Source organism: Coccinella septempunctata, chromosome 5, assembly GCF_907165205.1.
Source record: "Coccinella septempunctata chromosome 5, icCocSept1.1, whole genome shotgun sequence".
In the NCBI taxonomy this organism is placed as follows: Eukaryota; Metazoa; Arthropoda; class Insecta; order Coleoptera; family Coccinellidae; genus Coccinella; species Coccinella septempunctata.
Window position 1 is genome coordinate 36,807,648 of NC_058193.1, and position 12,813 is coordinate 36,820,460.

General features: G+C 35.9%; 1 protein-coding gene across 7 annotated transcripts in view; it reads left to right on the forward strand.

The window, feature by feature from the left end:
• Positions 1-1,097: 1,097 nt before the first annotated feature.
• The window catches only part of LOC123313263 (sodium-coupled monocarboxylate transporter 1), a 35,873-nt gene continuing 24,157 nt past the window's right edge, over positions 1,098-12,813 (forward strand). Inside the window, exon 1 of one of the 7 annotated variants that reach the window (XM_044898066.1) lies at positions 1,098-1,239. In XM_044898066.1, coding sequence (XP_044754001.1) covers positions 1,171-1,239 — 69 coding nt within the window. In that variant the 5' untranslated portion in view covers positions 1,098-1,170. Of the gene's footprint in view, positions 1,240-2,415; positions 2,822-7,335; positions 7,548-8,674; positions 8,696-11,500; positions 11,935-12,813 lie in introns of those variants that run through there. The other 6 variants (XM_044898067.1, XM_044898070.1, XM_044898071.1 and 3 more) reach the window with 6 other exon arrangements.

Consider the following 12,813-nt stretch of genomic DNA (forward strand, 5'->3'; position numbering starts at 1 on the left):
ATCTATAATGAAGGTTTGGGTCATGGAAAATTTGGTGTTTTGAAGACGAAAATGGATAAGTATGTGTCACAACCGGAATTGGCAAAAAGCCTAAGTTGAAGGACGTGGTGGCTCCTAGATGGGTAAGTATTTAGGTCCTCACGATATTTGTAGAGGGAATATAAACAATTACAAATACCCACACAAATTTTTGGAATTATAAGATATGCTGACCCGATGAAAAATCGGTTTTGATCAAACGAATAAAAATCTATTCAAGTCAACGTCCATTTAAATTTAGAAACGTGTATTGGGATAGCCTCTTGAAGAGTTATTTTTGACATGGGAACACGAAACATACGAATGCAATTTCAAGGATTTTAGCAACCAGTAATTTCATGATGAAGTGACATTGCTGCAATTTTGTTGTCTTAATTGAAGAAGATATTAATACTTACGTCTAAAATTCATATGATTGAGAATGATGGAAAGAGAAATATACCTACTCATAAGTTCAAAACCCATATTATCGCAGGGCCATTCATCAAGTTACATGCAACTGCTACAAGATTTTGCTGAAGCCTATTTCATGAAGATCGATATTGGTTTGATTCAGATATTCAGATCCAAAGCAAGCGAATGGATTCTACCAAAATCTTCCTCAGAGAGTCATATAGAGCTGTCTTATCGATGAATGAAGGTAATGCTTCCAATTTTTTTTGTCGAATGAAAACATTTAACCATCAAAAAATATATTTCCATTATTTCCATGATTCAGATGGCTTTAACACGTTAGTTTCATGACCTCTATGCGAAATTCTCAGAACCCATCGAACAATATCAGAGTATAACTCAAGATTGGCATAATTTTTTATTGTCCATTCCCAGAAAAGTAAACAAAATGACGTTTAATCGTCCCATTCTCTACCACGAGAAAACGTTCGAAACCGAAAACAATGAATGAAATTAAAAGTAATCAATTTCGAGGCAGAATTGGTTCGTTATTTTCTGCTGTAAAAATTCAGGAAACGGTCATTATTTCACGGTGCTCGTAATTTGTTTATGTTTTACTTATAAGTTAGTACCTTGCTGAATCAGTCCAGATCGATTGTTCATAAGTTGTTGTTCGCGATTTGATGAAGGTGCGGAAGGTATTTTTGTGTTGACAAGTCCCACGTTCGGTGTGATAAAATGTGTGTTGCTGATGCTGCAGACCAGGTCTTCGCAAACGGCAGGAATTGCAGTTATGCCAATTTAAACGTGAGAACAAGTGACTGTTACTGATGTTCCCATATAATGATTTCTCTTGAAAGTGAAAAGGCCTAATTTTCGCTATTCTCAATGATAATGACAGAAGAATTATGAATACTTTCAATAGAAGTGTCTGTAAACATATTTAAAATGTTCAGTTATCCTAAAGCTTAGATTCAAAACGAGAGCTAGGAGAGAGAGCTGAAAGGAAGAAATATGAAATCTAAAGCTGATTCCTTCTGTTCAGATGAAAATATTTTCGAAATGATCCCCTGTAGGGGTTGTAGGGTTTTCCATGTGTGAACGACATCAAAAAAGTGGCTGGTAGGCAGTGGTTGAATGAAGAAGTAGACAAGAAGACATGGAAATGGTTGTAAGATACCTACATTCAGGGTTGGATGAGGTATTTCTCATAGTAGCCATAGAATTTATCGTTAAAATCGATACAATTGTAGTCGAATAATGTATATCTTGATTTTCAACGGAAATTTTGCAGAAACGTATCAATTCATATCATGAAGGGGGCGGATAATTTATTCCTTGTTTCTCGAAACCGTGAACCTCCAACATGAAAGCACAATTTTTCATTTTCAGTAGGAAAACAGGTTGACCCATAAAGCGCAAATAATTCTGATGCAGAGTCCTGAAAGCCGCGTTAGTTTGATATTTATAGTTTTTCATTTACCACCCTTTTGCTGTTTGCCTCTATCCGATAACCCTATATATTTATTCGCATATATTAAAAGGCACCGATATAGTCGTTTCAACTTTGCAAAAATATGATGCAGGGCTTTGACACGCGTTTGCCGCAATATTATCGGATGAAAATGAACCGGGCGGGCTCATGTTATCGCAAATGTAGGATAGAAATATTTTCACTGGGAAAAAACCCCCCATAACCCATCTCGTAATCGATTTTTATTTATTTCGAACTTATTCTTAAGATTTCTCGAAAAAATAATGGCTATTTTCGATTGGGTCATAATTTTTGGTCGTTCACATTAGTATATTGTGTCAAACTATGAAGCAGAGGTTAAAATGTATAAGTTACCACCTAGAAAACTAATAGTATTACTCGAGAATACAATATTTTTCATATTCAATCAACAAGCCTTCTACGGACAATTCTCATATGTTGTTGATCATACAGTCGTTAGGTTGAAAATAATACGTCTAGTCGTCTAACGCGTCTAAGATCACGAAGATCCTTTGGATCCTCCAGATCTTCACTGACCTAACCGGTCGACTAATAAGTCGTGTATCCCTACTAATCTGCTTCGGATTCGCTTCTGAAGAAGAATATTCTTGTGTCCGTCCGCAGGTGGGATTATTTAGTAGTGTTTCAAGACAGCTCATAGCTGCTAGTTACGGAAAATCGACGTTGTGATTGTAACCTAAAACTTGACCTACACATTTCTGGATTGTTCCATTGACTGTCCACCAAAGTTAAACGAACTCCGAGTGACATCATTCATTGATCTTACAGCAATTTCCTTGTGCACTGAAATGGTGACGCAAAGTTTCGAGGTTCAATGAAAATATTCGACGAGAATAAGAAAGGAAAAGGTTGTGATTTTTGAAAATAGGCAAGGTTTGTTATAGATATCTTGTTATTGTTGCGTTATGTTGTTGTTTACAAACGTGGACGCCAGGTTTTTTGGCCTCAGGGTCTTCTGAATCAAGAAGTAGCTGAATAAAAATGGCAAACATCTATGCTTAGGTTGCACCAATTTTTTTTCGACTGATACTGATATTTGAAGACAGTTTTTTCAAATGTGAAGCTAAAAGAGCATATCCATAAACAGGAGGCAGCAATTCTTTGTTTATATTTAGAAGGAATAAAATAATGATTCATTTCATGTCTATTTTCGTATTTATTGATTGTCATTAAATTTAATTTCTGGATAACTAACCTATCCAATGGAAATCCTTGTAATGACGCAGTTTATTTCAATAATGAATGCTGAATTCACATACAAATATTATGTATAAACGGATATAGAACTATGTCACTAATAAAATCATGCACGAAAGTCGATTTATCTCCTGAAAATTTTATACTGCTATATAATTTTCTGGTTTCTCGTTAGTAATACCAGGAATGCGAATTTTTCATTTTCCTAATTCTCTCGTATAATTCGATACCTTTCAATTTTCGTTGTCAGACCCATGTTCACGAAAATAACCTGAACTGGCCAACAATACGTTCGTTCTCTGACATTTCCTATCAGCTCGAATGTATATTTAACTGTGAGGTTTTAATCGAATCTTGGCTAGCATCAACGGGTTCCTTGAAAATTGTTTTGGGACTTCCTTCCCGAATCTTATTTGTGTGTTCGATGGACTTTGTGCTCGAAAAATTCTGAAAAAATAGTTTAGAAATTTACTGCTCGATGCAACAATTCGCTACAAACAATGACAGGGAAAACTATCACGTTACGAAATGGAAAAATTGGTATAATCGTTTTCCCTGACTTTTTAAGAACCAGAAATTAATGTCAGGTATACAAAAAACAATACCACAATTTTACTTTACAGCAATGCGTACACCATTTTGCGCATAACTCAGAAGAAATAGATCCTTTGATAATTTTTCATGAAAATGGAAAGTTTAAGTTCCTTACATACCTACTCAAAGATAATATCCAGATAAAAGGTTTACTAAAGCGTTCAAAACCAAATGGGTAGTTAATAAATCATTGTTACTACGAGATTACCATCATTGGAAATCTGAATATTATTAGTACACCCATAATTTTGCTTTCTCTGACTAATACACAACTTGAACAATGGAACTTTCATATTCCCAGAAATATCGCTGTATGTATTTGTAGACTCGTAAATAAATGTTTCATATCAGCATAAATCTGGGAAAAATGAGCTGAAATACTGCGTCATACAAGATGAAAACCCGATTAATGGAATAAATACAGGGTGAAATACATAGGCTAAAATACATATGACTATGTTAAAGACTTCGAATCGAACTACATATTCATTGGTCGAGTCTCAAGAATTGTTCAATATTCAATTAAACATAATTGAATGTACATATTTTGAAAATACAGTGACCCAGTTTCCTTCATTCATCTGTATCGTCATTATCACTTGTTATTGTAGTCGTTTTTGATAAAGACGTTTGTTTGGAATCACAATCTCTTGTCAAAAGCGAGGTGAAGCCTTGCATGTTTGTGCCTGAGACTCAGGTCAGGATCAGTTTGACAAGAAACGTTCATTCTTCAGATCTTTCATTAACTTGAAATTTTCAAGGCCCTCATGATTCAAATTGGATATTCCTAGATGTTATATTTTCTTCATAATCTAATTCATAACTCTAATGTGAAGGAAATTCATGATTATTTTTCTGCAAATTTCAACAATCAAATGTGATCGATACTGAACCAATGCGAACATTCAAAAATTGTTTTTCCTTTCAAAAGGGAAATTTTCTACACCAGAATTCACAACCAGCATTTCTTTCGTTGGTGAGGATGCGCCAAAATGCACTTTTAAGCATATATTATAATTTTTTTCTAACTTTGAATAATATAAGTGAATCAAAGACAGTCCAACGATGTGGAGTCTATGACATTCATTTTGTAGTTCGTTACCTACAACATTTTCCATAATTAGTAACAAATAAATATCTCAAATTAGTGACCAGCAACATCTTTCACAGAATTATAGGTTTCTAATGATATCACCGACACTAATTCGAACGTAGATAAGGAAAGTAAAAATTGTTAGAGATAAGAAAAAAGCATAAACTTCACTTGGTTCAACGCAAGTCAGTTGAAATTCGAAACGAAACATTCGAGAACTTTTTCCATTCGGCATCGGCGTTAGGATGTGATATATGTCGATAGAATTATCCCTTTTTCTCATATCCCCTGATATATAGAATAGCAGCTCACAAAAGCAACAATAAACAACTTTCGTCAGGTTAGAGTAATGGGTTCGAACCCTTTAAATTACAGCGGTATTTCTGGAAGATCCAATTTGTTATCTGGAGTGAAGGGAATCGAGGAAGATGCATATTCAAACCCAATCTTTTACGTTTAGGGTGAATGGTGGGTCAATACCTTCACACTTGTTTTGAGATTTCTTTAAGGGTTCGAGAGAATTTTGATGAACATGTATCCGATATACGTTTTTCAATGAAAGTTTTGTTGTATCTTGAGGGAAAAAATGTTTTTCTGCTCATTCCTGATGTTGCCACACTCTAAAGATCTTCGAAAAATTCCCAAAAAGTTGGGTTCAGTTGAAACTTCCTCAAGATCGAACGGTTATGCCGAGATGAATGAAATTCTCAGATATAATACTAGAAGAGTTGCTTTCTCAGAATATGTATTGCGTTGAGATCTACGATAATTTTCCTGGAAGATAAATTAATCGCAAGTTGACCTTCGAAAAATTCCCAAAAAGTTGGGTTCAGTTAAAGCTTCCTCAAGATCGAACGGTTATGCCGAAATGGATGAAATTCTTAGATTTTTTACTAGAAGAGTTGGTCTTCTAAAATCTCTATCACGTTTACATCCAGGATAATTTTCCTGGAAGATAAATTACTTTCAAGTTGACCTTCGAAAAATCCCCAAAAATAGGGTTCAGTTAAAACTTTCTCAAGACCGAACGGTTGTGCCGAAATGGATGAAATTCTCAGATTTATCACTAGAAGAGTTGCTCTTCCAGAATATGTATCACGTTCAGATCTACGATAATTTTCCTGGAAGATAAATCACTCTAAAGATGACGTTCGAAAAATTCCCAAAAAGTTGGGTTCAGTTAAAACTTCCTCAAGACCGAACGGTTACACCTAGATGAATGAAATTCTCTGATTTAATACTAGAAGAGTTGCTCTTTCAGAATATGTGTCACGTTCAGATCTACGATAATTTTCCTGGAAGATAAAACACTAGCAAGTTGACCTTCGAAAAATTCCCAAAAAATAGGGTTCAGTTAAAACTTCCTCAAGACCACAAGGTCGTGCCGAAATGGATGAAATTGTCAGATCTGTGACTAGAAGAGTTGCTCTTTCAGAATATGTATAACGTCTTCAGGATATCCTTCAGATATGAACCAGAAGCGAAAAGAAACGACGACAAAATCGCTTGGATCGATAACAAACCCCATTTCCGAGAAATTGACCAATTAGATGGAGTTTTAGAGTGTCCCGAGCTGAAAAAATCTCGCCATAATTCACAAAACCAAATTTCCATAAGAGTGCGAGCTTACCGCCAAATGGAACACTACAAATGAACATTTACCCCGCCGTATATCACGGGGGAAAGAACGGAGACAGTTTTCCTCATTTCCGGGAGAAAAACGATGCGCGGATCCTTCGAATTGTGAAATCCGCCGAATGTCATTCGCGGCTCTGGGCGAACGATAGGAGGAATGTTTTTGATAAAACATATTAATGGTGAAAGTTCAGACATAGTGCGAACTTGAAGGCTGGGCCTTCTGATTAAAGGACGGAAAACTATCTGGGGATCTCGTCGCAGATAAAACAAGTTTAACGAATTACTGTCCATTCGGGTGAAAAATTGATGTGACGTTGCAAATCTCTTTCATTTATCAGATTTTTCGAGCTTTCGGATTGGGTGGGAGGAAGCTACGAAATAACGCGGAGATGAACGTATAGAGGGTGGGTTTCCGTATATGTTCCAGAGCATTCATGGGGCCTTAGAACGCCTCAGTTTACGCCAATTCATCGCTCTCTGATTTTGATCTACACTACTAACTACTTAATTGAAATTCAAGCAAATTCCTCGTCAGATTTTCATGAATACTACCATATTTTTTTCGTAATTGATCTCGAACATTAATAATTAAGTCATTTTTAAAAAATCACAACATCCGGATGTTTCAAACAGCCTCGACATAGACAAGAATCTCCTATCGGAAAATCCTTACCGACCGAATCCCAATTTACAATGTTTTCTCCCAATCACTGTAACAAATCGATCGATAAAGTGTCTTGCTGGAAAACCCAACGGAAGAACAAAAGCTATTGTTTCGTACCAGAGGTCAATATATAGGTCTGACTCGAACGACGATCTTGAAATGCTGCCAGGATTGCGTTGAAACACCAGCTGATTCGCAAAAACATCTATCCCGATCATTTAGTGGGATATGATTATGGGTTAAGAGGTTCAGGACAGTCTGAAATTTTGTGCGTAGTAAATAAGTTCGTCGATCCAACTGTTCGTGAATCTATACAGTTTACGTGTTTCACTAATGCTACAGGAGTTGTTTACTATTGAATTTCTCATAAAGGAAGTCATAAAAGATGTGTTAACGCCAGAGTTCAACGAAAGGTATTTATTCTTATAACTATATTTTTATAAAACACCAAATAACTGTTGGAGCTAGTATATATTTACCACCAGATGAACAACAAAAGGAACTGAGATAACCTGATATTATATTTATATCCTTCGGGTAAAATTTTGAAGGATTCTTTGTGTGAAAGGTTTTTGATGAAAGACGGGTACAAGAAGAATGTTGTAGTATCTTTATATTCACTTCATTGTGAATTCATTAGATAAAGCTCAGTAAATTGAACTATTCTTTAATTTGCTCCGCCAAGTTATCCTCTCTGAAGTTTAACATTTAACATATTCATGATGAAACCGGTAATTAATATTCCGCAAGTATCTGTGGTCCTTGAGTTAATCAGGAATGAATTCTAACGAAAATAATGAATGACCATACGAAAATATACTCGTCAAATTGAATGTTCTGATTATTGTTTAATTTTTTGATTTTTAGTTTTTACGTGATCTCATCTTTCTTGGAATTTGTCGAAGGTATCTCTCTGAAAAATCATTGTATATCTTGAAGTGATACATATTCCGAAGAAGCAACTTGTCCAGTGATAAATCTCGAAATTGCATCGAGCTCTGTGCGACAATCTTTTTTGGAATTTTTCGGAGGTCAACTTTTGACACGCGTACTTCCCAGAAAAATCATCGTAGATCTAAAAATGAAACATATTCTGAAAGAGCAACTCTTCTAGTAATAACCCCCGAAGCTCCATCCATCTGTAGATGGATAGATATCCTTCCATAGGATCCGTATCGACCTTGCTAAGATCCGCCTGCAGTCATTTTAATCCTAACATCTCTCGATTCCAAGAATCCATACACAAATCAGGATGTCTGCTCAGCTGATGACCTAACCGCTCCATGATGAGAAAGCCTCAATTTCTACAATAATTAGTGTAATTAACTGGTTATTAAACTGAATCGAACTGATCGCTTTTCTAGGAAGGATATAAGTAGGCGATAGAGCTGTGTCGTAGACATCAGGAAACTGAAAAGCTGATAAGGACAGGATTTCACATTAGAAATGGAGCAAGTAGAATGCCTGTAAGGTGTTCTGACGTTAACATGTCGTCATCGTTCAGATTTCGGTGTTATTGTGTTTGTTGATAAATAAGGATTCGTTAAACCTTGAATGTCAGGTACGTTTGTTGAGGTTTAAGAGATGAAAGTCATGTGACATCTGATGTGATTCATTGTTTATGCAAATAGGGAAAGCTGCAACGAAATTCATGTAAAATATCATGGAAGGTTACAGTTGACATGCGTTTTTTTCAGGATCGAAAATGATACTAATTCGTATAGTACATAACATGTGGAGAGGGAAACACACCCTTTTAACAATGGTATTGAAGCTCCTCTTCAATTGACCTTCGCAATTTCCCTCTCCTCAAGAAAAAATTGATATCGGTCAAAATTTCGCTGATCCCAGTCAAATAATGAAGGTACACATCCCCAGTCTGCTGAATCAAGTCATTTTTTTGTATTTTTGATAAACAATAGGTCCACTTCCCACCACTTTGGCGCAGATTTAACAAAGATGTTCCAAACTCAAACAAATGGGAGGATATGCTATCTGTCCCCCTAAACAACAATACAATGTGAGGGATTTAGGTATTACAAAGTTTCCTATCACGTTTTAATGGTGTTGGCCTAGGCAAATATTGAGATTTGTTTCTTTGTTGTGGAAAAAATTCTCGTTTCAATTGAAACGATGCTCTCAATCTTTCCAATGCAAATATACTACATGAGATCGGTTCACACAGACTTGTCAAGTATTTCGTTTTCGGGTTGTTGATTCTTGGATTAAACTAATTCATGGAAAATGAGACGAAAGCGGGGGATTATGACAGCTTTTCCATTGTTTATTCGGGAATGAATTCAGGAAATAACTGGAAATTGAAATTTTTCAGACGAAGACAGAGCGAAATGGAATAATGAAAACCCACACCTCTTAGCAGTGAATCTATCCCAAAAAAAGTAATTCGGTCCTTCGAGAGCGACATACTTTGTTTTATTCAACTCTATTTTTATTCAGATAACCGGTAGTTCAATAATATCTGGTAGTTGCGATGAGAGACAGTTCCGATGTCCGGTATCCGAAAGTTTCGACTTTTTCGAGCGTTATTGGGACATGTGGACTATGCGGAGAATTTTTAATTTAGCAGCAGAAATTATCGAAGCGGACGAGTAAAATTTTCCGTCCCGTGAAAAATCCTTTTCCCGTGCTTGAAGATAATATGGATATCAGCCAGAAAATCATGTTAGGGATGTTGCGGGCCTCTGATTTCCCCCAGAGGTCGTGATATTCCCCTGGAAAATAGCAATTTCTTCATTACTTCCGAATCGATAACCAGAAAACACGGAGGCAGTCTAATTTCATTAAAAATCAAACCGCATAGGAAACCGAACGTGGCGTTTGTTTGCGAGTTAGTATTTGATGTAATTGTTTCCATCGCGTGCTTGTTCGAAATTTTATCGTGATAACGGTTATTGTTCGTGAAAATGAAATAGGATTTAGGCGTAGGGAACACGTGAGGTGTAATCTTATTCCTTCCTGATGTTTATATTAACACATGGTATCAAGGGCTGACTCCCCCGCCCTTAAATTATTCAATAATGTATTTAAAAGATAATCCTAATTGATTATGACTTTTTGAAAAGTGTATTAAGTTACATATACCCTATAGAGCAGCAAATCTCTAAACTTTCTGGTCAGTTTCATATCACACGTGAAAATGCATTGGTATTCGTAATATCACGTGAAATATAATCTTATTCGACGTTTATTTGAATACATGATATCAATTGTGACATAACTCATCGGCTTTGATAAATATTGATGCAGAAATGGGACACCGTAGGAGTAAACTCCTGTAGTTAACTGACAGTTTTCACACTCTCCCAATGCTTGTGCTCTTCGAAAGCGATAAGGGTTGAGTAAGGTCAATGATTATTCCATAATCAGCTAAATTGGTGATCTCATAAATTCACATCTGTAAACAACTCATTCTTTTTTTGTGAAGCTGCTACTCCTTCAACTGCTTGAGTTTTGACAAGGAGATTAATTCTATGTCTCTGATTTCAATACCCTATCGAATACTGTAATTAAGTCGTTGCCTCATTGTCCCAAAAAATAATCAAGAGTAGCAAACAGATGGCACTGTCATAAAAAGTAACGAATTATAGTGGTCAGCATATATGCCACATATAATCATAAATGGCATTGACACTAGCTACTTATTCGTATATATTCTCCAATGGCTATAAAATCAAGATTCCTAATTCTAAGACTCCACCTGAACCTTCTCAAAGACTTCCCTTGAAATGAGCCAAATGTGGGATCAGAATAGCTATTCAGTTTGTGCACATTTGTCACAAGGATAAAAGCACAAAAGGGACTGGCAAGTAATTGAAAAACCACGTACGAATATGGTGTCAGGTAAAGATATTTCTATTCACCTGACAACGTATCTTCCACAGGTAGATCATCCCTCACTTTGGACAGGGGGGTATTACGTGTTTTTACCCTAATCGAAACAATCTTCTCGTTCGGTGAATTTCTCAGTGAGCTCAAGAAACTGAATGAATTGACCAGAAGTAATTTGCTACTTTGCTTCCTAATTAATGAGGAAAAGTTCGACTGAACACAGTAGAAACAGATAAGACGAGACAAACTTTCCTGGCAGTTTATTGAAGTGTAGATTTATTCAAATAAATGTTAAAAAATTGAGGGCATGTTATCGTTGAACCTCCTATCAATCTGCATTTCCAATGAATAAAGTTCTACTCAATTCTAAAATGTATATATTCGTTATCCCATTGCCTTGAATAGATAAAACGCGCTTCCAACATTTGGACAATAACAAGTTGACAGTTCCGTTTATCTAAGGTTCAGAAAAATGTTGATACTCTTCTGAGTCATTGGAATAGTATCCGTATGGCAAATAACGTTTTTTTCCCACTTATTCGAATCCGCCCCTGGGGGATATTCAGTACCAATCGGAGTATCCTCATCAAGAACCAGTAGTGTTTAAATTTCTCTTCTTCGCTCACGTCAATTCTACCATGTCGAGCTGACAAACTGATACTTTTCCTAATTCACGGGATTCTCTGACGTCATATGCGTGCTTCCTTTTCTTATCAGACGAATGTTATTACATGCTCAAATACGATTTACCCAGATTTATCATATTTGCTTAGTGTTTCCGAATGTTTATATTAAATTCTTCGGCTGAAATCAACGTACCCAGTTCTGCCTCCAGTGCTGTCTATTGACGTTGATCTATCTGGTGAAAAGCCTACTGTCAGTTCGCTTTGAATAAAGCAACAAGTGATTCCATTGAGTGAAATACAGATCCAAGATTCTTCTATTCAAGAGGTGAGCTTCTTATCTAATAGAACCTGTGGAAGAACTACTGTAAAACCAAATCGATGTACGATCATTTATGACAATTGTTTTGTTGATTTGAGTTGATCTATCGAAAATATTCTGCAGGGTTTGAAACTCCTACTGATAAATTACATAATCGATATCCCAAATATTCACCTCCTTTTCTAACCCTGTCCCTGTTTTTTTATGAAACTCAGGATAACAAAATACATGATATTTGAATTTCATGAATTTTTTCAAAAAGGTCATATTAAATCAAAACTCCGTGTTATTTTTATACAATCGGTGAAGGAAAACTTAGCAAACCGCATGATAAGTGAGCCAAATTATGAACCAACGATGATTGTTGATAGGAACTTCCTTCTACGATTATAATAGGTACTCTTTGTGTAATTCAAATCTGACCAGAGTCCAAAAAAAAATGTGTGCGTCTTCGAGAACTCTTATAACACTCTTATTTTTTCCATTTTATCGATTGCCTCCAGCGAATCGTTCAATATACGTCCGAGAAATTTCCATATTTCGTGTTGGATACTATATTTATGTTAATCTGCCTAATTCAATTTGTCAACACCTGGGGGGTTGTCGATTAGGTAGTTCAATAAACCGTCAATTTTGCGCTGTCCAGCTAATCGTTCACTTGTTTATTGACCTGCGATGTTATCTGGCAATTTCGCCAAGTTGTAATCAAATTTGGCCGTTGATATGTATGCGATAAGACTCATTAATTTATAATAGTAAACGCCATTCAGAAGGTTTCTCAATTAAAGTCTTTTAAAGTTTTTGCTCTTTGACTTTTACTTCTTTTATTCTCTTTGCTTCTATGGATAACTTTGCAGTAAACCATATCCTGAGTTCTGAAGGATC